The sequence below is a fragment of the Psammomys obesus genome, unplaced genomic scaffold (genome assembly GCF_907164565.1).
Source record: "Psammomys obesus unplaced genomic scaffold, mPsaObe1.curated_primary_1811, whole genome shotgun sequence".
NCBI lineage: Eukaryota > Metazoa > Chordata > Mammalia > Rodentia > Muridae > Psammomys > Psammomys obesus.
This window is the reverse complement of record NW_026596396.1, coordinates 1,168,592-1,194,770: the sequence shown is the minus strand read 5'-3', so window position 1 is coordinate 1,194,770 and position 26,179 is coordinate 1,168,592. Positions and strand designations below refer to the sequence as shown.

At 39.3% G+C, this 26,179-nt stretch overlaps 1 protein-coding gene across 1 annotated transcript in view; it reads left to right on the top strand.

The window, feature by feature from the left end:
• The window catches only part of Dgkk (diacylglycerol kinase kappa), a 146,637-nt gene that overhangs the window by 108,330 nt on the left and 12,128 nt on the right, over positions 1–26,179 (top strand). The window contains exons 14-23 of the mRNA XM_055597555.1: positions 9,210–9,309; positions 11,112–11,340; positions 13,694–13,801; positions 14,225–14,321; positions 15,779–15,886; positions 22,145–22,241; positions 22,491–22,598; positions 23,229–23,342; positions 23,655–23,789; positions 25,586–25,746. Coding sequence (XP_055453530.1) covers positions 9,210–9,309; positions 11,112–11,340; positions 13,694–13,801; positions 14,225–14,321; positions 15,779–15,886; positions 22,145–22,241; positions 22,491–22,598; positions 23,229–23,342; positions 23,655–23,789; positions 25,586–25,746 — 1,257 coding nt within the window. The remainder of the gene's footprint in view (positions 1–9,209; positions 9,310–11,111; positions 11,341–13,693; positions 13,802–14,224; positions 14,322–15,778; positions 15,887–22,144; positions 22,242–22,490; positions 22,599–23,228; positions 23,343–23,654; positions 23,790–25,585; positions 25,747–26,179) is intronic.

Below are 26,179 nucleotides of genomic sequence, written 5' to 3'. Positions count from 1 at the left end.
TGTTTGGTGCTTTGTGCGTATCTTATACCTGTATGAGTGGCTCTCCCTCTTAATTTGGCAAGTTTTCTTCTATAATCTTATTAAATTTGTTTTCTATGCTTCTTGCAAGAAAATCTTTCCCTTCTTGTATGATAATAATACATAGCTTTTGCCTTTCCATGGAGTCTCAGAGTTCATGCATGTTCTGTTCAAACATTGTTTTAGATGTATCATTGGCTTTGAATGAATGACCCAATTCTTCTGTTCCAGTGGTTCTCAACCTTCCAAATGCTGTGACCATTTAACATAGCTCCTCATGATATGGTGACCCCAACCATAACATTATTTCATTGCTACTTCATAACTGTAATTTTGCTACGGTTATGAATCATAATGTAAATATCTGTGTTTTCTGATGGTCTTAGGTGACTGCTGTGAAAGTCATTTGACCCCCAAAGGGGTTTAAACTCTCAGATTGAGAGCTGTTGCGCTATGGTCTTCATACCATAACAGTCTATCTTATACATGATTCAGCCTACATTGGTAAAACTTTTCACTGAAGTTTTTATTTGATTGAGTGTGTTTTTCATTTTCATCCTTATTTGGTTTGGGTTTTCTTAGCTATGCATAGCTCTATTAAATTCTATTTTCACATCCTGAACTGATGTTTCATTTCAACAGCTCTTTGTGTTATCTTTGAAAGTATTAGAGTCCTCTTTGAGATATTGGTACATATATAATTATTGTTTTGCATTCTGCACCTGGAATTTTTTTCTAGGCCAGTTGAATATGGGTCACTACTGGTTGGTAAATTTTGGAGGAGATAAGCTGTCTTGGGTTTCATGTTACTTGTTCTTTTGCACTGGGACTACCCTTTTGGGAGTTATATTATTGGTTAAGATTTGCTGGCTTTATTTTCTGTTTATTTTATTATTATTATTATTATTATTATTATTATTATTATTTACTTCTGGTTGCCTCTCTTTGTTTTTTTTTCAGTGAATACATTTACAGTGTTCAGGTGAGAATAGGTTGTAGCAGTTGTGGTGATGTTTTCATTTGTTAGACTAGTGTTCCAGGCACCAAGCTCTATCTTCAGTCTGAGGGCTGACTACTGTCTGAAGCACCGGTCACCATCCTGTAGTGACTGATAATATAGTAGAAAGTGACTTCAAAACAGACACTAAGTACTGATTACTTTAGAGGATAAAGGAACCCCAGTGCTATTGTTATGCTAATATGCTAGTCTGAGCAGAATGGAAAAGAAAAGGAGGAGAGGTAAACAATCACACTGAGTCCAGTGATGACTATTATGCTGTTACATTGGAAGTAGAGGAAAGGGGTAGTAGTCTTAGCAGTGGGAATAATTGAGGCAAAGAAAAAAGGAGGTCAAAGTGTGGGAGTTTTGATTAATTGAAGACTAAAAAGAGGAGGTAAAGAAAGGTATCCCAATACCATAAAAAAGGTGAGCCTTTGGGCTTTAGTAAATGAAATACTAAGGAACAGATACACGGAAGGAGGAAGGAAAAAAAAAACAAAAGAAAGAAAAAGAGGGAGTAAAACAGCACAAGGTGTGAACAGTAGGGGACAGTGTTGGCCTTCTAGAATGCTCTACTGTATATTGTAGATAAGAAACAGCTGTAGAAGAGAGAGGAGAGTTGAGTGAAGATGTAAGAAAACAAGATCCATGTGCTGAATGTCATTTTGCTTTTTTGCTTTTTTTCCCTTCTTCTTCTTTTTGTCAGAGTCACTGCTGTTTCCCTCTGGTCCTAGTCCTGGTCCTGGTCCCATCCAATTTTTCTTTTGTGAGCTCCCAAATCCTCTTGTGTTAGTTTTCTTGACTCTGTTCTGTGGTCTCTGGGCAGCTGAGTCAAACTCCATCTAGCCACACTTAACACATTCACACAAAATCAGGAGTAGCTGCTGACTGTGTGGTGCCTAAACCATTGTTCAGAGCCTTGCTTAGCTCCTGCATTGGGGCACTGATGGGGGCACTGGCAATAGTCACTGAGAAATTCTTCTGTGAAATCCCTACCAACACTACTTTTGTTCCTATCCTGATAGGATTCTTTATCCTATTTTAAGTGGAATGGAATGGCTGTATGGTGGTTGTGGCTGCACTGGTTGCAATCACAGCAGCAAGTAGAGGCCACTAGTAGAGCTAGTCCGTGGGTTTGATAGTATCTGAGGTTTGTTGGTTTTTGATCAAGTACTCTAGACCTGGAGAAGAAACTGACTGGATGTTAATATATTTAGATTCTTTAACTATAATAAGCTATCCATGCTCCAGCATGGCTTCTAGTCCAAAAATTTTTAAGTTTTTATTTTTTATTAATTAATTTATTTATTTTTATATTAATCACAGGTTATTTACTTTGGATCCCAACCATAGCTCCCTCCCTCACTCCCTCCCTATCCCACCTTCCCTCCATCGTCTTCTCCCTGCCCCTTTCCAAGTCCACTGATAGGGGAGGACCTCCTCCCCTTCCATATGATCCTACCTTATCAGGTCTCTTCAGGACTGGCTGCAATGTCCTCTTCTGTGGCCTAGCAAGGCTGCTCCTCCCTCGTGAGAGAGGTGTGTGGAAGAGCTCACAAATTGAGTTCATGTCAGAAATAGTCCCTGTTCCCCTTATTAGAGAACCCATTTGGACACTGAGCGACCATGGACTATATCCGAGCAGGGGTTCTAGATTATATCCATACATGGTCCTTGGTTGGAGAAATAGAAACTGTGTTACTTTTACACAATGGAATACTACTCAGCAACTAAAAACGAGGAAATCATGAAATTTGCAGAGAAATGGTGGTACTTAGAAACGATCATCCTGAGTGAGGTATCCCCAAAGCAGAAAGACACACATGGTATATACTCACTTATACAGACCTATAAGATAGGATAAATATACTGAAATCTATACACCTAAAGAAGATAAACAGGAAAGAGGACTCGGGGTAAGAGGACCAATCCTCACTTAGAAAGACAAATGGGATGGACATTGGATGTAGGAGAGAACAAGTAACAGGACAGGTGCCTACCAGAGAGGGCCTCTGAAAGACTCTACCTAGCAGTGTATCAAAGCAGATATTAAGACTCATAACCAAACTTTTGGCAGAGTACAGGGAATCATATGAAAGAAGGGGGAGTTAGTAAGACCTGGAGAGTACAGGAGCACCACAAGGACCAAATATGTCAGGGCACAGGGGTCTTTCATGAGACTGTTTCTTCAACCAATCTAGTCCACAATTTTTCCCAGAAGTCCTGCTTATTGACTTCTTCATTTCAAGCATAATTTCTTTCAGTTTGGCTTTTCCTCAGTAATTTTATGCCTTTACTGAATTCTCTTTTCATAACTTTCATTGATTTCCTCATCTCTTTTGTTCATTTAGATAACATTCTTGTCTTCTTTGACTTGCTTGGACATACTTATACTCATTCTTTCAAATCATTTCTCTAGAAATTCTCCCCACTCATTTTCATTGGGATTTATTATTATGGATCAGTAATTTTTGTGGAGATATGTTTTCTTGGACTGTCATGTTATTGTTAATTGTTTGTTTCTTTCTGCACTGGAACTTGAGCATCTGAAGTTAATCTGTTGTTGTGGGTTATTAATATTATTATTGATTTATCTTTCAGTTAAGCAGTGGTTATTCCTAAACCAGTTGTATACCCAAATCACCACACAGAGACTAGGATTTATTTAATTAACCTAGAGAACAATGCTGGGCAACAGTTATTCCATGTTTTTTTTTATTGGTTATTCTTTTTAATTTCTTCTTATTTTTATTGTTTATTAATTACACTTTATTCACTTTGTATCCCCCCATTAGCCCCTCCCTCCTCCCCTCCCAATCCCACTTTCCCTTTTCCTTCTTCACGTGAGCATGCCCCTCCCCAAGTCCACTGATAGGGGAGGTCTTCCTCTCCTTCCTTCTGATCTAGTCTATCAGGTCTCATCAGGAGTGGCTGCATTGTCATCTTCTGTGGCCTGGTAAGACTGCTATCCCCTCAGGGGGAGATGATCAAAGAGCAGACCAATCAGATTATGTCAGAGGCAGTCCCTCTTCCCATTACTATATAACCCACTTGGACACTAAAGTGCCATCTGCTACATCTGTGCAGGGGTTCTAGGTTATCTCCATGCATGGTACTTGGTTGGAGTATGAGTCTCTGGGAAGTTCCCTGTGTTCAAATTTCTGGTTCTGTTGCTCTCCTTGTGGAGTTCCTGTCCTCTCCAGATCTTACTATTTCCCACTTCTTAAGATTCCATGCACACTGCCCAACAGTTGGCCATAAGTCTCAGTGTCTTTGATAGTCTGCAGGGCAGAGACTTTCAGAGGCCCTCCGTGACGGGTTTCTAGCTTGTTTTCTGTTTTTTTTTTTTTTCTTCTTCTTCTGATGTCCTTCCCCTTTGCCTTTTCTGGTTGGGGAATTAGCATTTTAGTCAGGGTCCTCTCTCTTGCTTGGTTTCTTTAGATGTACAGATTTTAGTAGGTGTATCCTGTATTACATGTCTATATGACTGAGTATACACCGTGTGTGTCTTTCTGCTTCTGTTACAGCTCACTCAGGATGATCCTTTCCAGGTCCCACCATTTACCTGCAAATTTCATGATTTCCTTATTTTTTCATTGCTAAGTAATATTCCATTTGTGTAGATGTACCACAATTTCTGCATCCATTCTTCAGTTGAGGGGTATCTGGGCTGTTTCCAGCTTGTGGCTATTACAAATAAAGCTGCTACAAACATGATTGAGCAAATGTCCTTATTATGTACTTGAGCCTCTTTTGGATATATGCCTAGGAGTGGTATGGCTGGATCTTGAGGAAGCGCTATTCCTAGTTGTCTGAGAAAGTGCCAGATTGATTTCCAGAGTGGTTGTACAAGGTTACTTTCCCACCAGCAGTGGAGGAGGGCTCCCCTTTCTCCACAGCCTCTCCAGCATGTGTTGTCACTCTAGTTTTTCATCTTGGCCATTCTGATGGGTGTAAGGTGAAATCTCAGGGTGTTTTTATTTGCATTTCCCTAATGGCTAATGAGGTTGAGCATTTCTTTAAGTGTGTCTCTGCCATTCGATATTCCTGTGTTGAGAATTCTCTGTTTAGCTCTGTTCCCCATTTTTTAAGTGGATTACTTGGTTTGCTGCTTTTCAGCTTCTTTACTTCTTTATATATACTGGATATTAAACCTCTGTCAGATAAAGGGTTGGTGAAGATTCTTTCCCAATCTGTAGGCAGTCGTTTCGTTTTGATGATGGTGTCCTTTGCTTTACAGATGCTTTTCAGTTTCAAGAGGTCCCATTTATTGATTGTTGCTCTTAGAGCCTGTGCTGTTGGTGTTCTGTTCAGGAAGTTTTCTCCTGTACCAATGAGTTCTAGGTTCTTCCCCAATTTTTCTTCTAACCGATTTAATGTGTCTGGTTTCATGCTGAGGTTTTGATCCACTTGGACTTTAGTTTTGTGCAGGGTGATACGTTTGGATCTATTTTCATTTTTCTACATGTAGACATCCAGTTAGACCAGCACCATTTGTTGAAGATGGTATCTTTTTCTGTTGTATGGTTTTGGCATCTTTGTCAAAGATCAGGTGTCCATAAGTTTGTGGGTTTATATCTGGGTCCTCTGTTCGGTTCCATTGTTCCACCATTCTGTTTCTATGCCAGTACCATGCAGTTTTTATAACTTTTGCTTTATAGTACAACTTAAGTTCAGGGATGGAGATACCTCCAGAAGATCTTTTATTGTAGAAGATTGTTTTAGTAATTCTCGGTTTCTTGTTATTCCATACAAAGTTGAGAATTTTTCTTTCCAGGTCTGTGAAGAATTGTGTTGGCAATTTGATGGGAATTGCATTAAATCTGTAGATTGCTTTTGGTAAGATGGCCATTTTTACTATGTTAATCCTGCCAAGCCATGAGCATGGGAGATCTTTCCATCTTCTCATATCTTCCTCCAATTCTTTCTTCAGAGACTTGAAATTTTTTTCATACAAGTCTGACTTCTTTGGTTAGGGTTACACCAAGGTACTTTATGTCATTTGTGGTTATTGTGAAGGTGTTGTTTCCCTAATTTCTTTCTTAGCCCTTTTGTCTTTTGTATACAGGAGGGCTACCGATTTTTTTTTTTGAGTTAATTTTGTATCCGGCCACTTTACTGAAGGTATTTATCAGTTGTAGGTGTTCCCTGGTAGAATTTTTGGGGTCACTCAAGTATACTATCATATCATCTGCAAATAGTGATACTTTGACTTCTTCCTTTCCAATTTGTATCCCCTTGATCTCCTTCAACTGTCTTATTGTTCTAGCAAGGACTTCCAGAACTATGTTGAAGAGATATGGAGAGAGTAGGCATCTTTGCCTTGTCCCTGATTTCAGTGGGATTTCTTTAAGTTTCTCTCACTTAAACCTCCAAGCTCACATAGTTTCCTACCATTAAGATTTCACCCATTAAACTTGCTATTAGTCATATCTTAGGTCTGGTTCATCTCTCCTCGTGGTTTGAAGTCTCCTCCTGTTGATCTGATCTCTCTCTCTCTCTCTCTCTCTCTCTCTCTCTCTCTCTCTCTCCTACTCTTCCCTCTCCCCTGCTTCTTTCTCCTCCCCTCCAGACCAGATGTCCCACCCTATTCTCAGCATTGAACAGTACTGGCAGGTTATATAACTGACAATTACAGAGAACAATTTTGGCAAGTTTACACAAACTTGTGACAGGTGATGCTTAGAATCAGCATCACAATCCAGTGTCCTGATTGAAACCAGATAGTGGGTTAGAGAAATCAGCATTTGAATGAACAAGGATTATTTGTATACAATCCAAAACAACATTATACCAATAGTCCATCGAATAGAACTGTGGGCTTGGGGCTGACACAATGGAGATTGATTTTCAGGTCTAGGAACTAGGGGATCCAGAGAAGTGTGGGGAGTGGTCTCTGGGGAGTCCTTACCTCTGGGCATCAGGAACTAGTGGGTGACAGAAGTTTGGTCTGAAGATTCAGGGTCCTAGGTCTAGTCAGCCCCAGAAGTTAGGGAAATAGAGGAAGTTTAAGCCAAGTGTTCAGGGTCCAGGGACTGACACCTTACCTGTCAGTGCCAGGGAAAGCAGATGTTTGGTCCTGATGTCTGCCATCTTATAACACAAGCAACACATACCCCCCTAAATATTTGGGTCATTCATTTTTCTTAGTACTCTTGGGAGTAAAAATTCTTGGCATTTATACTTTATCAGGTAGCCCTTGAACCAGAGTTGGTTGACCCAAGTTGAAAATGTTAACGAAATAAATTCTTTTTTTTTCTGGTAGTTAACAACCATCACTAAGAAATTCTAGCAAACCTCTCTCAAGTGCATCATTTGGGAAGTGGGATTGTTGTGCTCAGATTTTGAGACCCCAAAAGACCATCAGAAGTCAAGTCCCTTGCAAAACACATGAGGTTTTGTTTAATACAATCTCAAGCCCGGGTCATAGCAACCTCCCTGTGAAGAGGAGGAGTGTGGCGGGGAGGTCTAGGGGAACATATTTTTTTAACAGCTTGATCATTCAGTCCAAACTGACATTTTTAAAATTTATTTTTATTAATTACAGTTTATTCACTTTGTAGCTCCCCTGTACCTCCCTCCCTCCTCCCTTCCCACTCCCACTTCCCCACTCATGCCTCTCTCCCAGACCACTGATAAGGGGCCTCCCTTTCCCTCTGATCCTAGTCTATCAGGTCTCATCAGGAGTAGCTGAATTGTCTTCCTCTGTGGCCTGGTAAGGCTGTCCCCCTCAGGGGGAGGTGATCAAAGAGCAAGGCAATCAGTTCCTGTCAGAGACAGTCTCTGTCCCCATTACTACGGAACCCACTTGGACACTAAACTGCCATGGGCTACCTCTGTGCAGGGGTTCCAGGCCATCTCCATGAGTGGTCCTTGGCTGGAGTATCAGTCTCAGAAAAGACCCCTGTGCCCAATTTTTTTGAATCTGTTGCTCTCCTTGTGGAGCTCCTGTCCTCTCCAGGTCTTAGTATCTCTCACTTCTTTCATAAGATTCCCTGCACTCTGCCCAAAGTTTGGCTATGAGTCTCAGCATCTGCCTAGATACCCTGTAGGGTAGAGCCTTTCAGAGGCCCTCTGTTGAAGGCTACTGTACTGTTCCCTGTTTTCTCCCTCCTCCGTTGTCCATCCTCTTTGCCTTTCTAAATGGGGATTGAGCATCTTAACCAGAATCCTCCTTCTTTATTACCTTCCTTAGGTGTACAGGTTTTAGTATGTTTATCCTATATTACATGTCTAATGTATATAACCTGTGAGTCTTCTGTTTCTGTGATACCTCACTCAGTATGCTCTTTTCCAGTTCCCACCATTTACCTGCAAATTTCATGCCTTCCTTGTTTTTAATTGCTGAGTAGTATTCCATTGTGTAAAAGTACCACAATTTCTGTATCCATTCCTCCATTGAGGTACATCTTGGTTGTTTCCAGCTTCTGGCTATCACAAATAAAGCTGCTACAAACGTGGTTGAGCAAATGTTCTTGTTGTGTACTTGAGCATCTTTTGGATCTACTTGTAGGAGTGGTACAGATGGGTCTTGAGGAATCACTATTCCTAATTGTCTGGTAATGTGCCAGATTGATTTCCACAGTGGTTGTACAAGTTTACATTCCCAGCAGCAGTGGAGGAGGGTTCCTCTTTCTCTACAACCTCTCCAGCATGGGGAAGATGATTTTTAAAGGGCAAAACCTTAAGCGGGGAGTTACATGCCTTGGTGTTACATGATTGGGTAAGGGAAATTGACTTTTGAAATGATTGGTTTACTTTAACTCCAAGACCATAAATGGTTCTGGCCTGGCCATCTGGGCCAGTTTCCTAGCAACTGATCTCTAGTGGGCAGGAAAAGAATGTGGTAAGGGTAGTTCCTCCCCCCAGGTGACTAGACATGTCTCCACCTGGCTGGTCTATGTTCAGGCTTGTGCTTTAAACTTTAAACCAATACTCAAAAAACTAATTTTGCATTCTTTGCTCTCTCAGGATGAAACTGGGCCTAAGTGTGAAAGGGGTATATTTCATCATATGTACAGGTAGAAATAAAAGAAAGAAAGAAGGATGAGATGGGAAGTTGGAGACAGGACAGAGAATATAGGATATGTTGTGAAAGAGAGATGAAAAGAAGAGGAAGATATATATTGATTCTGTTATAAGAGATAAAGACTCTGGGCCTCACATATGTCATATACCTAATATTTTCCAGATTCCTATGCTCAGCAGTGGAAGATTTTGTGGCTGATATCGTAAAGGCCTGGAAGCAAATAAAACAGAACAACACAACAGTGGAGTCTGTGATTTTGAAAGTAAGCTTTCTTTCCTAGTGTCTCCTCTCTCTCCCTCTGTCCCTCCCTCCCTGCCTCTCTCTGTCTCTGTCTCTCTCTGCCTCTCTCACTCTCTCTGTTTTTGTGGCAGGGTTTCCCTATGTAACCTTGGCTGTCCTGGACTCACTTCATAGAGCAGGCTGGTTTCAAACTCACAGAGGTCTGCCTGCCTCTGCCTCACTTAGTGCTGGGATTAAAGGCATGTGTCAGTTAGCTCACCCATCCGTGTCTCTTCTCTTTATGAGCCAGGACTCACTTTTTCAATCAAAGAAGACATGCCTCTTACTGGGGAATCATAAAGTAATGGCTGAATTAAGTAGCTGATAAATCTTCTTGATGTGGAAGGCCCAATTTCATCACTGTCATCTTTCCCAAATGAAGACCTTTGCATGTATATATACATGCCATGCACCTAGGTATATACCAAGAATCTGCCCACAAATAGACACTAGTATACATTAAGCATCAGTGAATCAAGTTATGTACCAAAGCATACAGGAAAATGTATTGCATATAAATCCATCATAAGGTAGATATATTACTCAGTCAATACAATGTTTGTTATAAATGTAAACGGCCATAAATTCTAGCCCCAACACTGCAAACATGTTTATACAATAGAAATATGCCAGGTTGGAGACATGGCTCAACAGTTAAAGTGCTTCCTATACAAATGTGAAGACTGGAGTTTGTATCTCCCAAAACCCACATAAGTTCTTGGTGAGCATTATAATTCCAGTTCTGGAAAGCGGAGACAAGGGATTCTGAGAACAATCTAGCTAGAGACTATGCATATCAGCGAGTTGAGAATTTTATTCAGAGAACTTATTCAGGGTGGAAAAGTCATTGAGGATAATCCTGATGTTACCCTCTGGTTTCCACCCCCCCTACACATGTGCACCCATATATGTACAAAAACATTCATATACATGAACTTGCATACCACATCCACATTAAAAAATGTAAAAGACATAGACCTACACTTACCTCTGTAACAATACACACTTATAGTACACACTTTGTGTCAGAGTTTATTCTAAGTGCTTTTAATGTATCAACTTATATAATTCTCACACTTGTGGAGGGACAAAGAAGTTAAATAACTTGTCTCATGTCACAAACTATTAAGTCAGTAGTTCTCAACCTGTGTGTTGTGACCCCTTTGGGATTTGAACAACCCTTTCACAAGGGTTGCATATCAAATATCTTGCATATTAGATAATTAAAATACAATTCATAACAGTAGCAAAATTGCAGTTATGAAGTAGCAACGAAAATAACTTGATGGCTGCCGGTCACCACAACATGAGAGCAGCATTAAAGGATCACAACATTTGGAAGGTTGAGTACCACTGTACTAAGCAAAAAAAGAAAAAAGTTGAAATCATGTGGTGGATGCACATTCTTAAAACATGTGTGTGCATAAAGACAGACACTGACACTATGCAAATGCACACCAGCATCCATAGGAGCATGCTTGTGAAAATACACAAAAGTGTTTCGATTTCTCTATTTTAGCCATGTTCCTCACAAATTTAAGGGTCACCTGAACATGAGAAAAAGTATGATCATGCATAGAAACCCAAAGCTTCTCAGATACAAATACTATGTGCTTAATACACCAATTATTTAGGTGCCAGCACAACTTGAACTTCATCACCTTACATATGGAATAATATGCTCAGTGTTTCTGGCATATTATTATCTTTTAGACTTCCCCATGCCATCCTTACTCCTCATTCTGTCTTTCATAACTATATCACATTTCTCTCTTCCCTCTATAGAGTGACTTAATGTATGATAAACTCAGTGTTGTTATTGATGTCCTGGCTGAGGATGAAGCATCTACTTCTGCTGTGAAAGGAGCCACAGCATATGCAGACAATGGCAAAGCAGATAGAAAGCCTTTCATCCCTCAAATAGACCACATAGCAAAGTCCAAATTGGAGTTGACCGCAAGAGCTCTGAACCTCCAGCAATCCTTGAAACTCATCATATTCCAGGTTGAACAAGGTAAGGTGATTAGAGTTACTATGAGTAGGATAGGAAAAAACAAGTGTTCCTCCCCCGAGGAACACTTAGTCTGGTCACCCTTAGTCTGGGTTTTGTTATCACCTCACTGACAACCCTTGACTGGATTCTGCATTTGTGTTGCATTCCAAGTCAGCCCTCTGACTGCTGGCTTGAAACGCTTCAGTCCACATAAGCTGTCCTTTTTACTTCTCCTTTCTGACCCTCAGTTCCTATACTTCTCTATTTTGGGAACTGACAATCATCTTAAACTACTACAAGTAATGTTAATAACACTGCTGAAAGCTCTGTCAGCTTTATTTCTTGTCATGGTGTTCATCTTTGTATGTCTTACAACACTGGTAGTCAGGCATAGGGATCCTAACATTAGTCTTGCTGACTTGACAGTGATTGCCATTGCCCAGAATTCTTGACATTTTCCAAACTTTCAGCTTAGTATGAAGTTTTAAACTTTCTCGAATATATTTTTATGACCTCTTCACCTCCATAATACTCCTTTGAAAACTAAACAAAAAATAAATAAATAAATAAAAAGATTCTGTAAGATAAAATGTGTTCTAATGGAGCTATTAGAATTGAGCAGAAGTCCCATGTAAGATGGAATTATTTTCTGCTAGCCTTTGGTGGTTCTCCCTGCCTTGGTATCTTTAGGAGAAACTTTAGCCATGTTCCTGAGAATGAACCTCTCTGTTTTGTGCTGTAAAATGATTAAATAATCACTTTCTTTCTGTTTCTATAGTTACTTTCCAAGAATTAAAAAATCATTTCTATTTCTGTAGTAATAAAGATCAAATTAAATTGACTTAGCCATAGCTCCATCACAACCCATCTTTAGTTTGTCCCCTCAACACATGTTAAATTTAGAGGTTGTAGTTTGTGGTCATGGGGCAAATAAAGACTTGACAGTAAGGTAGTGAATACACATATGAGTCTTGGCAGAAGCTGAACACATGAGTTGTACAACATATGGCTGACAGTAAAAAAAAGTTAGTAACATCACAAATGTCGTGGGTACTGGGTGAGACATTTGAGCAAAGAGTAAAGGGACAGAGAGATGGCTCAGCAGGGAAGGCATTTGATGTTCATAGCTAACAACCTGAGTTGAATCCCCAGAACCCATGTCAAAGCAGGGTGTGGTCACAAACACATCTGTTAATTCAGTGTTCCTCTCTGGAGAAATGGGAGAAAGAGACACAGGAAGCTCATTGGAAGCTTGTGTGCTAGCCTGGTGTATACAGCAAGGAACAACAAGAGATATCTTATTCAAGCAAGGTGGAAGATGAGAATTGATTCCCGAAGTTGTCCTCTTCCACATGTATGTTGTGGCAGACAAGTAGCTGCACCCATGTGTGCACAAACACACATGCACACACACACCATATACATAATATCATGCATACACCTATATCACACATGCATTCACACACATGAGTAACATTGTCCTAGAGGTTGAAGGCTGAACAAATATTATGTGAGCATATAGACTAATAAAATAGAGGTAGAAGAGAATAATGATTTCTACTTTATTTTATATCACCCTTCCCAAGTCTCTACTCACTACTATGTGTGCTGTGTAGGTTACAGAAAAAGAATAAAAGAAAACAGAAAGTTTTAAACATGGACCTAAAATGACGTGGAAATGACACTAAGACTTATAACCAAACCTTCGGCAGAGTGCAGGGAACCATATGAAAGAAGGGGGAGTTTGTATGACATGGAAAGGATAGGAGCTCCACAAGGACCAAATATATCTGGGCACAGGGTCTTTTCTGAAACTGACACTCCACCAAGGACCATGTATGGATATAACCTAGAACCTCTGCTTGGATGTAGCCCGTGGTAGCTCTGTATCCAATTGGTTTCCCATAGTAAGGGGAACAGGGACTATTTCTGACAAGAACTCAATGGCAGGCTCTTTGACCTCCCCACCCCCTAAGGGAGGAGCAGTCCTGCTAGGCCACAGAGGAGGACTTTGCAGCCAGTCCTGAAGATACCTGATAAAACAGGGTCAAATGAAAGGGGAGGAGGTCCTCCCCAATCAGTGGACTTGGAAAGGGGCAGGGAGTAGATGAGGGAAGGAGGGAGAGTTTGGGAGGGAATGAGGGTGTGGGATACAGCTGGAATACAGAGTTAATAAAATGTACCTAATAAAAAATTAAAAAAGAATGGGGGAATACAAGAGGCATCATGAAGCAAGAGAGGAGTCTCATTGTCTACCCATATATAAATGCTCAGAACATGTTTGATAAATGTGACCAGTCTTCCAACCTTCTCAACTTCTCTTCTTCCATACCCACTTCAATCCCTCAATTTCTTCCTTTCACTTTTTCTATAGTCCTGGATGAAGAAACCAGACAAACCTTATCAGTTAAGAACTTCCCATCGACTTTCTTCTTGGGAGAAGATGGCTCAGAGGACTTTAATCAGATGCACCCGAGACACCGTAAGGGTCTTTCTTTTCTTATTTTACCCTTCAGTACTGCCACCATGGTTATACAAGTCTGCCTTTAGACATGATCTCACTCTAGAGCAAACAGGCCTGACTCTTTTCCCAGAAACTCCACACTACTTCATGCCAGTTACCACAGCAACCACTATGTTAGACACTTTGAAAATACTAGCCTGATAAGAGCCATGAATTTAATTTGTTTTCACTGCCAGCCAGCAAACACCTCAGCTTTATCTTCTTCTCAATGAAAGTTCATAGCCATCTAAAAGGAACTAAGGGGTCCTACGTAGCATAAGAACACTGATGTTTATTTAGGATAAAGCTATTGAACTTCACAAGGAAAGCAGTGCTGATCACAAGGGGTGGGGGAGACTTTTTGTTTGCATTTGTATCCAAGGTGATGTTTTTCATGTTTAGGTTCTCAGTGTGGCACCTTATCTTCTATATCTTCTCTCAAAAGTGAAGACCTGGATAACCTTGATCTAGACCACTTACATGTTACACCTGAAACGATGTAAGTATGCAACTGCATGACCTTTTAATGGCTTTTCTGTCTCTCTTCTTGGTAGCACAGTCTCACCATATCCAGAGTCAAATTCTGATTCTACTTAACTAATTGCATGACCTGCCCAGTTAGTTATTTATCCAATGTAAGCCATGGCTTTTTCAAATGGAAAATGAAGATAATTGCTGGACTTGGCATAGAAGTTTTTCAATTTGTATCTGTACTGAGCTATAATTATATTCACACTTAAGTGCTGTATGCATTGTAAGCATAGTTGTTATTTCAGAGGACTTACTTTCTCAGTGTTGCTTTTAATTGTAAATGGTTGAAGATACATAGAAATAATGGTCATATAAGGGACTAGATAGGAAATTTAAGGACACTTATCTCACCAGTCCTGCTCCTCCAAAATATCCTAGCAGCCAAATTCTACCATATTCAATCATTTTGAGTTTTCTTAGATCAATTGAGTGGGATATTAGTCAGAGAAACTCCAAATTCTCACTGTGGTCAAGGGAGGCAAAACTGAGCTAATTGTAGTGATTAATGTAAAGCTCCCTATGCTTGGATAGCTAAACTGAACCCTTTTCAGCTTCTCAAAAGAAGGACACAACTAGAAAGTGTTTCTTAAATAATTTATTCTTACTCATGTTTCCAATACCCCCCCCTCACAAAACCACTTTACCATTGCTGTTTGAGGGCTTATGGGTCTGTGTTATGAGTTGTGGTAAGCAGTGTCCTGACATGTGCTTAACACCAGCTGTGCAAAAAGATTGTCCAATTAATGCCTGGTGTAAACCCTCCTACTGTAGCTTACTCCAAGCAATTGAGATGTCATTGAAGGCAAAAATAGGACTGAATATGTACAGTTCCCATGAGCTGGTATGAATTGGTTCTAGAATACTCTAGTTTTGATGTTGATACCCTAGAGGAATGCAGGAAACTGAAAACTACTTGTTCCATTGTTGTTGTTATGCCCTCTTTTACTAGACTCTCCTCTCAAATGTGAAATATGTAAACTTTTTCTTTTGTGAAAGTGCCACGAAGGTGTCAAACATCACTGAAACTAGTGATGTCGACTTAATAATCAAAATACATATATACCTAAGACGCTCACAAATTAGGTATGGGATTAGCCCATAACTGTTTCATTCTATGTGGAAAAGCATGACACATATTTGAGGCCTACAAATATAACTAAGATTACAAATTTTGCTTCCTTGCTATGACCCATAATCCCACCAAAGCTCCCAGAGTGACTGGACATTGTCTTTTCGAACTAACAAATTACTTTGGGGCATAAACAGACATCTATACATACCTTTCAAGAACCCATATGACTTGTACCCAGTGCAAGAAGCCTTCCTTTAGTGATTTTTTTCATTATGCAAATACAGTCTGACACCTGGTGGCAGTTGTATTTCTTCCCTGCTTTATTATCTGCATTCTGCCCTGTCTAATTTCAGACGATTCAAAGAAAAGTGTGTAATGAACAACTACTTTGGAATTGGACTAGATGCAAAAATTTCTTTGGAGTTCAATACCAGAAGAGACGAACATCCAGAACAATACAAGTAAGAGGAAGAAGCTCATCCCTGTGTATAAACACACACAATTGCAATACATATACGTATTCCTATGTCAGACAAGCAACAGAGAGACTGAGGTCTTCAGGAAGTAAAATGCATTGGTTCCAAGACTAGCCTAGTGGGGACACAATGTCCTGAAAGTTAGACTCCTCTATGATAATTACCCTGGCATCAGACATTTGTACTTCCAGTCCACAGACCACCCTTGAGAATTTCTGTTACTGCTCTTGAGAACAGATTGAATTGAACTCTATTTTGTTTCTAAAAGGTTAACTGGGTCTTACTAGGGACTCCAGGTCTGATTTTCCTTGACAGGGCTACAAAGTATCCAGGGTTCTTCTAGTGTTTCTTGATGTTCCAGATTTGGTCCTCTGGACTCTGATGAGTGGCTCTCTTGGGACATTCTCGTACTTTTATCCTATGGATATACTTTAAGTCAGCTTCAAAATACTTATAAATTAAAAGTATAGGTTATAAGGACCACCCCACTCCTGCCACTGCCACTAAATCTCTTTCTCAGATTCTTAAGACCTGGGATAATGACAAAGTATGTTACCAGATATATGATTTTCAAAGTTTCCCTGTTTATTAGTATCTTTTCATTTTCTGAGCAGTACCTCACTAAGTACAAACATTTTGATTTTTTATAAGGCCTAGTTATTTTTTTTCTTAATGGACCATACTTCTGGTATCATACTAATCTAATTCAAGGTCTGAAAATGTCATTTTCTCACAAAATTGTGTTGCTTTGGCTCTCACAATATAATGTACTTTATATTATTCTCTGTGTCTATGGTGTGAGCTGATGTTCTAAATTCACCCTTTTGCATGAAGAAACTGTCTTAGTCACTGTTTTATTGTTGTGAAAAGACACCATGCCCATGGCAACTCTTTTGAAAGAAGGAATTTCATTGGGAACTTGCTTCAAGTTTCAGAGTTTTAGTCCATTATCATTATGGCAGAGAGCATGGGAGCAGGATGGATCTGGAGAAGTAGCTGAAGGTTCTTTATCTTGATCCACAGGCCAAGAGAAAGAGAGAAACACTGAACCAGAAAACATTAAAACCCACCTACCATGGCACACTTCCTCCAAAAAGGCCATATCACCTAGTCTTTCTAAACCTTATCAAAGAGTTCCACTCCCTGGTCACTAAGCATTCAAATATATGAGCATAAGTGGGCCATTCTTATACAACCACTAGTCCTCATTTGTCTTAGTACCATATCTTTTCAAAAAGTTATCACTTCTCAATTAATTGTATTAGCATCTTTAAAAAAAAAATCAATTGACCATAAATGTAAAGGTTTGTTTCTGGGCTCTTCCACTCCACTGATTTATTTTTCTTTTTGTCTATCCTGTGCAAGTAATTTTAGTAAGTGTAGGTTTGATGTAAGTTTAGAAATAGAGAGATGAAAGTCTCCCAAACTTGTGCTTATTTCATTTATTTATTTATTTATTTATTTATTTATTTATTTATTTATCCATTTATCTTTATTTATTTATTTATTTATTTATTTATTTATTTTACAGAATCATTTTTTTCAGGTATATTTGCAATTCTGTATAATTAAGTTCCTATTTTTGTAGATAACTAAACCAAAAGATTTTGGTTTCAGAATACAAAAAAAAAAATATTTTACCTTTTTATTTCAAAACATTCCCTGTGATAGCTGATTTCTATGAGTTTAAAAGTTCATAAATGCTATTCAAGCCTTTTAGGGAGTATAAGCTCTCTGTTTTTATAGGAAATCTTAATAGCTAATATGACCCCATTTTTCTTCATTCCATCCAAAGTCTCCTGTCATCTTTATTTGTTTTATATTTTCTCCATCTCACACACATGAACACAAAAATGTAAAAACTTTAATATTTATGAGGAAAAGTGCACTATTTTAATACTTTTGTACAACAAATGCTGATCAAACAGCTCCATTAGTATTTCTCTCTCTTTTTTAGTTAATGTCTAGATTCATACAGATCTTTCTTTTCTTGTTATTGGTAAAATATGTAATAATCTTTTATGAATTATCATATATACATATAATTTAGATGAGCAGTGTACCTCTTGTCTATGACATTTATTGCACAAAAAATTCACTCTTCACTCATAATTGCTCCAATAACTAAAAAGTAATTTAATTGTCAAGTTCTTGCCAGAAATGGAAAAATCTAATTCCTTCCCATCTCAACAGAATCCTTAGGTATTTTTTTTATAATTTTCCTATTATTTACTCCTTCAGAAAAAATTGGGACACAACTCACAATTCTTTTACTTCCCATTATATATTTCTTTTAAAAAGTACTTCTGTATATGCCACAAAATTTGAAAATCTAAATGAAATGGACAATTTTCTTGATCGATTTGACTTACCAAAGCTGAATCAGGACGAGGTAAATCAATTAAATAGTCCTATATCCCCCAAAGAAATAGAAGCAGTCATCAAAAGTCTCCCATCCAAAAAAAAGTCCAGGACCAGATGGCTTCAGTGCAGAATTCTACCAGACCTTCAAAGAAGAGCTAACTCCAATTCTCTTCAAACTATTCCACAAAATAGAAACAGAAGGAATATTACCAAACTCATTCTATGAAGCCACAGTCACCTTGGTACCTAAACCTCACAAAGACTCAACAAAGAAAGCGAATTTCAGGCCAATCTCCCTTATGAACATTGATGCAAAAATACTTAACAAAATACTTGCAAACCGAATACAAGAACACATCAAAGATATTATCAACTATGACCAAGTAGGCTTCATCCCAGGTATGCAGGGGTGGTTCAATATACGGAAATCTATCAATGTGATCCACCATATTAACAAACTGAAAGAAAAAAAACCACATGATAATCTCCCTAGATGTTGAAAAAGCATTTGACAAAATCCAACATCCATTCATGTTTAAAGTACTGGAGAGATCAGGGATACAAGGCACATATCTAAACATAGTAAAGGCGATATACAGCAAGCCTATAGCCAACATCAAACTGAACGGAGAGAAACTTAAAGCAATCCCACTGAAATCACGGACAAGACAAGGCTGCCCACTCTCTCCATATCTCTTCAACATAGTGCTGGAAGTCCTTGCTAGAGCAATAAGATAGTTGAAGGAGATCAAGGGGATACAGATGGGAAAGGAAGAAGTCAAATTATCACTATTTGCAGATGATATGATAATATACCTGAGTGACCCCAAAAATTCTACCAGGGAACTCCTACAGCTGATAAACACCTTCAGCAAAGTGGCCGGATACAAAATTAATTTAAAAAAAATCAGTAGCACTGCTGTATACAAAAGACAAAAGGACTGAGAAAGAAATTAGAGAAACAACACCCTTCACAATAGCCACAAATGACATAAAGTACCTTGGTGTAACCCTAACCAAGCAAGTCAAAGACATATATGAAAAAATTTCAAGTCTCTGAAGAAAGAATTAGAGGAAGATATGAGAAGATGGAAAGAACTCCCATGCTCATGGCTTGGCAGGATTAACATAGTAAAAATGGCCATCTTACCAAAAGCAGTCTACAGATTTAATGCAATTCCCATCAAATTGCCAACACAATTCTTCACAGACCTGGAAAGAAAAATTCTCAACTTCGTATGGAATAACAAGAAACCCAGAATTGCTAAAAGAATCGTTTACAATAAAAGATCTTCTGGAGGTATCTCCATCCCTGATCTCAAGCTGTACTATAGAGCAACAGTTATAAAAACTGCATGGTACTGGCATAGAAACTGAATGAATGATCAATTTAATTGAATAGAAGGCCCAGAAATAAACCCACACACTTATGGACACCTGATTTTTCACAACGATGCCAAAACCATACAATGGAAAAAAGATAGCATCTTCAACAAATGGTGCTGGTCCAACTGGATGTCTACATGTAGAAAAAGAAAAATAGATCCATACTTATCACCCTGCACAAAACTGAAGTCCAAGTGGATCAAAGACCTCAACATAAAGCCAGACAAATTAAATCGGCTAGAAAAAAAAGTGGGGAATTCCCTTGAACTAATTGGTACAGGAGACAACTTCCTGAACAGAACACCAACAGCACAGGCTCTAAGAGCAACAATCAATAAATGGGACCTCATGAAACTGAAAAGCTTCTGTAAAGCAAAGGACACCATCATCAAAACAAAGTGACTGCCTACAGATTGGGAAAGAATCATCACCAACCCTTTATCTGACAGAGGACTCATATCCAGTATATATAAAGAAGTAAAGAAGCTGAAAAGCAGCAAACCAAGTAATCCACTTAAAAAATGGGGAACAGAGCTAAACAGAGAACTCTCTGTAGAGGAATATCGAATGGCAGGGAAGCACTTAAAGAAATGCTCAACCTCATTAGCCATTAGGGAAATGCAAATCAAAACAACCCTGAGATTTCACCTCACACCCATCACAATGGCCAAGATGAAAATCTCAAGGGACAACACATGCTGGAGAGGTTGTGGAGAAAGGGGAACACTTCTCCACTGCTGGTGGGAATGTAAACTGGTACAACCACTCTGGAAATCAATCTGGCGCTTTGTCAGACAACTAGGAATAGTGCTTCCTCAAGATCCAGCCATACCACTCCTAGGCATATACCCAAAAGAGGCTCAAGTACACAAAAAGGACATTTGCTCAACCATGTTAGTAGCAGCTTTATTTGTAATAGCCAGAAGCTGGAAACAGCCCAGATGCCCCTCAACTGAAGAATGGATGTAGAAACTGTGGTACATCTATACAATGGAGTATTTATTACTCAGCAATGAAAAATAAGGAAATCATGAAATTTGCAGGTAAATGGTGGGACCTGGAAAGGATCATCCTGAGTGAGTTGTCCCAGAAGCAAAAAGACACACATGGTATATACTCACTCATATAAACATACAACATAGAATAAACCCACTAAAATGTACATCTAAACAAACTAAGCAAAAGAGAGGAACCTAACTAAAATGTTCAATCCCCATCCTGAAAGGCAAAGAGAATGGACATCAGAAGAAGAAGAAAACAGGAAACAACCTAGGAACCTGCTACAGAGGGCCTCTGAAAGCCAGAAGAAATCAGGATACAACCTTGGAACCTGCCACAGAGGGCCTCTGAAAACCTCTGCAGTATAGACTGTCAAAGCAGATACTGAGCCTGATGTCCAACTGATGGGCAGAGTGAATGGAATTTTATGTAAGAAGTGGGAAATAGTAAGAGCTGGAGGGGACAGGAACTCCACAAGGAGAGCAACAGAACAAGATAATTTGAACACAGGGAACTTCCCAGAGACTCATACTCCAACCAAGGACTATTCGTGGAGATAACCTAGAACTTCTGCACAGATGTAGCCCATGGCAGTTCATTGTCCAAGTGGGTTACATAGTAATGGGAAGAGGGACTGCCTCTGACATAATCTGATTGGCCTGCTCGTTGATCACCTCCCCCTGAGGGGGGAGCAGCCTTACCAGGCCACAGAAGAGGACAATGCAGCCACTTTTGATGAGAACTGATAGACTAAGATCAGAAAGGAGAGGAGGATCTCCCCTATCAGTGGACTTGGGGAGGGGCATGCATGCAGAAAGGGGAGGGAGGGTGGGATCGGGAGGGGAGGAGGGAGGGGCTTATGGGGGGATACAAAATGAATAAAGTGTAATTTATAAAAAATTAAAAAAGTTAAAAAAAGAAGGGGAGGAAAAAAAGTACTTCTGTGAATCCCCACATAAATAAGAAATATGATAATTCTTGTTATATTAAAATGTCATATTTTTGTTTGAATTATTGCCTACAAATTTGTTTTTCCATCTAGGTTGCATTAATAAGTTAGTTAAATAAAATGAATGTTTTAATACCAGACAATCATTTGTTTTTCCATCTAGGTTGCATTAATGAGTTAGTTAAATAAAATGAATGTTGAAATACCAGACAATCAAATATCATCATTTAAATCAAAATAGTTGTTTGTTTTTAATAAACCACTGAGTCCAACTAATGTTGCTGATATATATATCGGAACATGGCCAGCCTACCAAGAAGGATAAGAAAATTGAAATGTATCTCAGAAGAATTAGTTGGGCAGGAGGAAAAGGGATGAAAATAATCAAAATGCATTGTGTGTACATATGAATTTCTCAAAAGATTAATTTAAAGCACTTTATTAAAAACAAAAAAAAGGCACTTGAGAAAGAAGATGTTTTGCTCTTCCTATCTTTCCCCATCCACTTGACCTTCTGACTATCTTTTTCTATTCTTCCTCTGTAGTAGCCGACTTAAGAACAAAATATGGTATGGTCTTCTGGGAAGCAAGGAACTGCTGCAACGTTCTTACAGGAAACTGGAAGAGCGCATACACCTGGAGGTTAGTAGAAAAGGGCATGTTTCCTGGGCATGGAGAAAGGAAGTCTTGTGACATTGAAAATCACCTTTCCACTATATTTGGTTCTTTCCAAATTTAACTCTGGGAGGCCCACTCACAGCCATGGGAACAAGGCACAAGGTTTTATTTCTATTTCATAGACAAGAAAATGATAGTATGCAGAGAACACCAAGCCCTTCCTCATCTCTGTATCTGAAAAGCCAGGTGATATGAGCTACTCTTCTCTTTCAGTGTGATGGAGAACTCATTTCCTTGCCCAACCTTCAAGGCATTGCAGTGCTCAACATTACCAGCTATGCTGGAGGTGTTAACTTCTGGGGAGGCAACACAGCGACCTCAGTGAGTGTGCAATGAGGAATGGGATGGACAATAGGCCCTACTCTACTCAATTGTCTAAGAAAGGGGAGAGCTGGACTGACTGCGATGGAATGTAGACAATGAGGGGAAATGAGAGAAGCTCTGGATCCTTATTAGCAGGATGTGTAGGATCAGCTTGTTAAAACAGGTGCCATTTCAGAGCACAAGAATCAAACAAGAACCCCAGAAGGAGGTCAAATGATACCTGGGTTTTGACTTTCCCATTACCAAAGCCTGAAAGATACTCAGAAGATTATCCAGGAGGCTATGTTCTTTATCTCAAGAAAATATGGCAGTAAAAACATCTCCCAGGAAATCAGCCATGAGCTCGATGCTCTCAGTTCATGTAAGAAGTCCATGAAACCAATAGAACAGGCCTCAGGGATTCATGATTCTGTATTGCACATGGAAGAAATTGGTTGAGTGTTGATCTCCAAAGGAGCTCAAATTGCAACCACAATTCTCTTTTCCAAGCTTGGCTTCCTTACCTTATTTTTCCCACTCAGTGCAGTTTTCTCTATTCTTCATATGCTAGAAAACAATTGTTACCAGTAGTCCTCAAAGCACAGTATGGATTCCTGGAAGAATTGTGACATGATTCTTCTTCCTTAGGAATATGAGGCCCCTGCAATAGATGATGGGAAGCTAGAGGTAGTGGCAATCTTTGGTTCTGTGCAGATGGCTATGTCTCGTATCATCAACCTGCATCATCATCGAATTGCCCAGGTAAGCAAGGGTGGGGTGGATACAAATATGGGGTGAAATATTTGTATTAAATAAAGGATTTTTAATAAACAAGGATGTGAGGTAATCTTGTTTATAAGAGTTTCTGGTTAGAGGAAGTAGGCATTCCGTTAGGCAGGGATAAAAGAAACAAAAAGATCATAGGTAATACATGCTCCTTCCTGGGATGATGTGATTCATATCTTTTGCCAGTGTCTTTTCAAATACGCATTCACACTGTGACCTAATATCAGGTTAGTCCATAGTAGTTTCTTAATTTTTCTCTCTTTCTCCCTCTCTCTCCTTTTCTGACAGTGTCATGAAGTAATGATAACTATTACTGGTGAAGAAGGTATCCCTGTGCAGGTGGATGGGGAAGCCTGGATTCAGAAACCAGGACTTATCAAGATTAAATACAAGAATGCTGCCCAGATGTTGATGAGAGATCGGGTAAGAGAAAAGTGCTGCTTGAACTCCTACATCGCCTCATTCATACATATCACATTTCTAGTCAAGAAGAATTCCCCAAAGGGAGTTCTGCATGCCATTTGCATCAGGCACCTTGAAGATATTTAGAAGTGCATACTCCTGGTTACCTCATCAAACTCAATGAAGTGAATGGAAAGGAATGGTTTCTAAGAGCTTGCATTTGTAAACAAGCTCCTTAAGACAAATATACATACATACACATATATATGTACATATATACATACATGTGTATGTATATATATATGTATGTCTATATCTATCTATCTATATATGTATGTCTATATATATAGACACACACATTATATATATATATATATGACAGTTTCAAGACACTGTATAAAAGACTCGGTTTCCCTTTCAAGAATGTTGTCCTCCACCCTACACTGTACAGAAAACTAAAGACCTTTGGTGGTAGAAAAATGTATTCTTTCAATAACTGTTCCTGTTAAATATACTCTCTTTGGGGATCCTTTAAGATTCCTTAACATACTGAATTTACAGATGTCATTCATTTCTAAAAATAAAAAGCTACAATAATGGCAAAGATGTCATTATTGATCATCTGTTCCAGGCTTGGAAGTTATTTTTTGGATAGACATTGGAAGAAGGAGAAAATAGGAAACAGGGCAGGAGCCTACCACAGAGGGCCTCTAAAAGACTCAACCCAGCAGTGTATCAAAGCAGATGCTGAGACTCTTAACCAAACCTTTGGCAGAGTGCAGAGAATCTTATGAAAGAAGGGGGAGTTAGTAAGACCTGGAAAGGACAGGAGCTCCACAGGAGAGCAACAGTACCAATATATCTGGACAGAGGGATCTTTTCTGAGACTGATAATCCAACCAAGGACCATGCCTGGAGATAACCTAGAACCCCTGTACAGATGTAGCACATGACAGCATCCAAGTGAGTTCCCTAGTAATGGAATAGGGACTGTCTCTGACATGAACTCTTTGGCTGGCTCTTTGACCACCTCACCCTGAAGGGGGAGCAGCTTTGCCAGGCCACAGAGGAGGACAATGAAGCCAGTCTTGATGAGACCTGATAAACTAGGGTCAGATGGAAGGGGAGGAGGTCCTCCCCATCAGTGGACTTGAAGAGGAACATAGAAGCAGAAGAGGAAGGGAGGGTGGGATTGGAAGGGAATGAGGGAGAGGGCTACAGCTGGGATACAAAGTGAATAAACTGTAATTAATATAAAAAATTAAAAAATGCCAATATAGAGGGAATGGATGTTCATGTAAGAAAATGCCAACTTTGTGCTGAGCACGTCGTATATTTTGTGTGATATAGGTCCCCCCAGGAATCCTATGAGGAAGATGCACTTATTTCTTCCTTGAGAGCTTAAAGAACTTATAATAGTCACACAACTAGTAAAAAAGCAGGAGTGAAAAATAAATTGTCTATGTCTGAATCTCAATCCCATCACATGATATATGCATTTGGAAAAGAATGGAGCACAAATGCTGTTCCACTCTCATATCAGGCCCTATATCCTCATAGCTGACCTTCTAGAAGACAGATGTTTTGCCTCATTCAAGGTTAGTATTCCATGAGCCAGTGCACTAACGATAAAAGCTAAACTACCTTATACAGAAGACACATTGACTGGAAAGACAGAGATGTATATAAATATGTGCGTTAGCGAATGGGTAGCGGTGTCATCACTATCCTTGACCACCTATACCCCATATTACCTACAAAATGTCATACTCATAGCTACAATAAGCATTAAAACTTGTGTCTTTATTTATGTCTAGGACTTTGAGAACTCAATGAAAACGTGGGAATGTAAGCATACTGAAATCCAAGCTGTCCCACCACCCCAGCTGGATTCTCTAGAAACTCAAGATAGCCTCTCTGATAGAGAGTATGCCCAGATGCAGCACTTGGCTCGGCTTGCAGAAAACCTCATTAGCAGGTAAGAGGACTTGTCTTAAAACAGTCTTAGAAAACCCAAAAAGGGAGAGGGAAAGATAGTCAGTTGATGTCTGTTGACTACTGAGTAGCTTAGCCTCAGAAAGGAATCCCACTAAGGGCTGAAAATTCATGCAAGAAGTATTCTTTGTGATTAGAAATAGGAAAAATAAGCCAGTTTTCATATTCCTCATTATAGCCAGAGGTGAATTTTATTTCCCTACATTTTCTAAGACCCAGTAGAAATAAGAATGTTTATTCTAAGCCAGCAAAAATGATTCATGGAGTGAAAGTACTTGTCATCAAGCCTGGCCATCTGAGTTTGACCCTTAGGTCCCCGTATGGCAGAAGGAGAGAATAAACTCCTGCAATTTGTCCTCTGAACTACACACACACACACACACACACACACACACACACACACACACACACACACA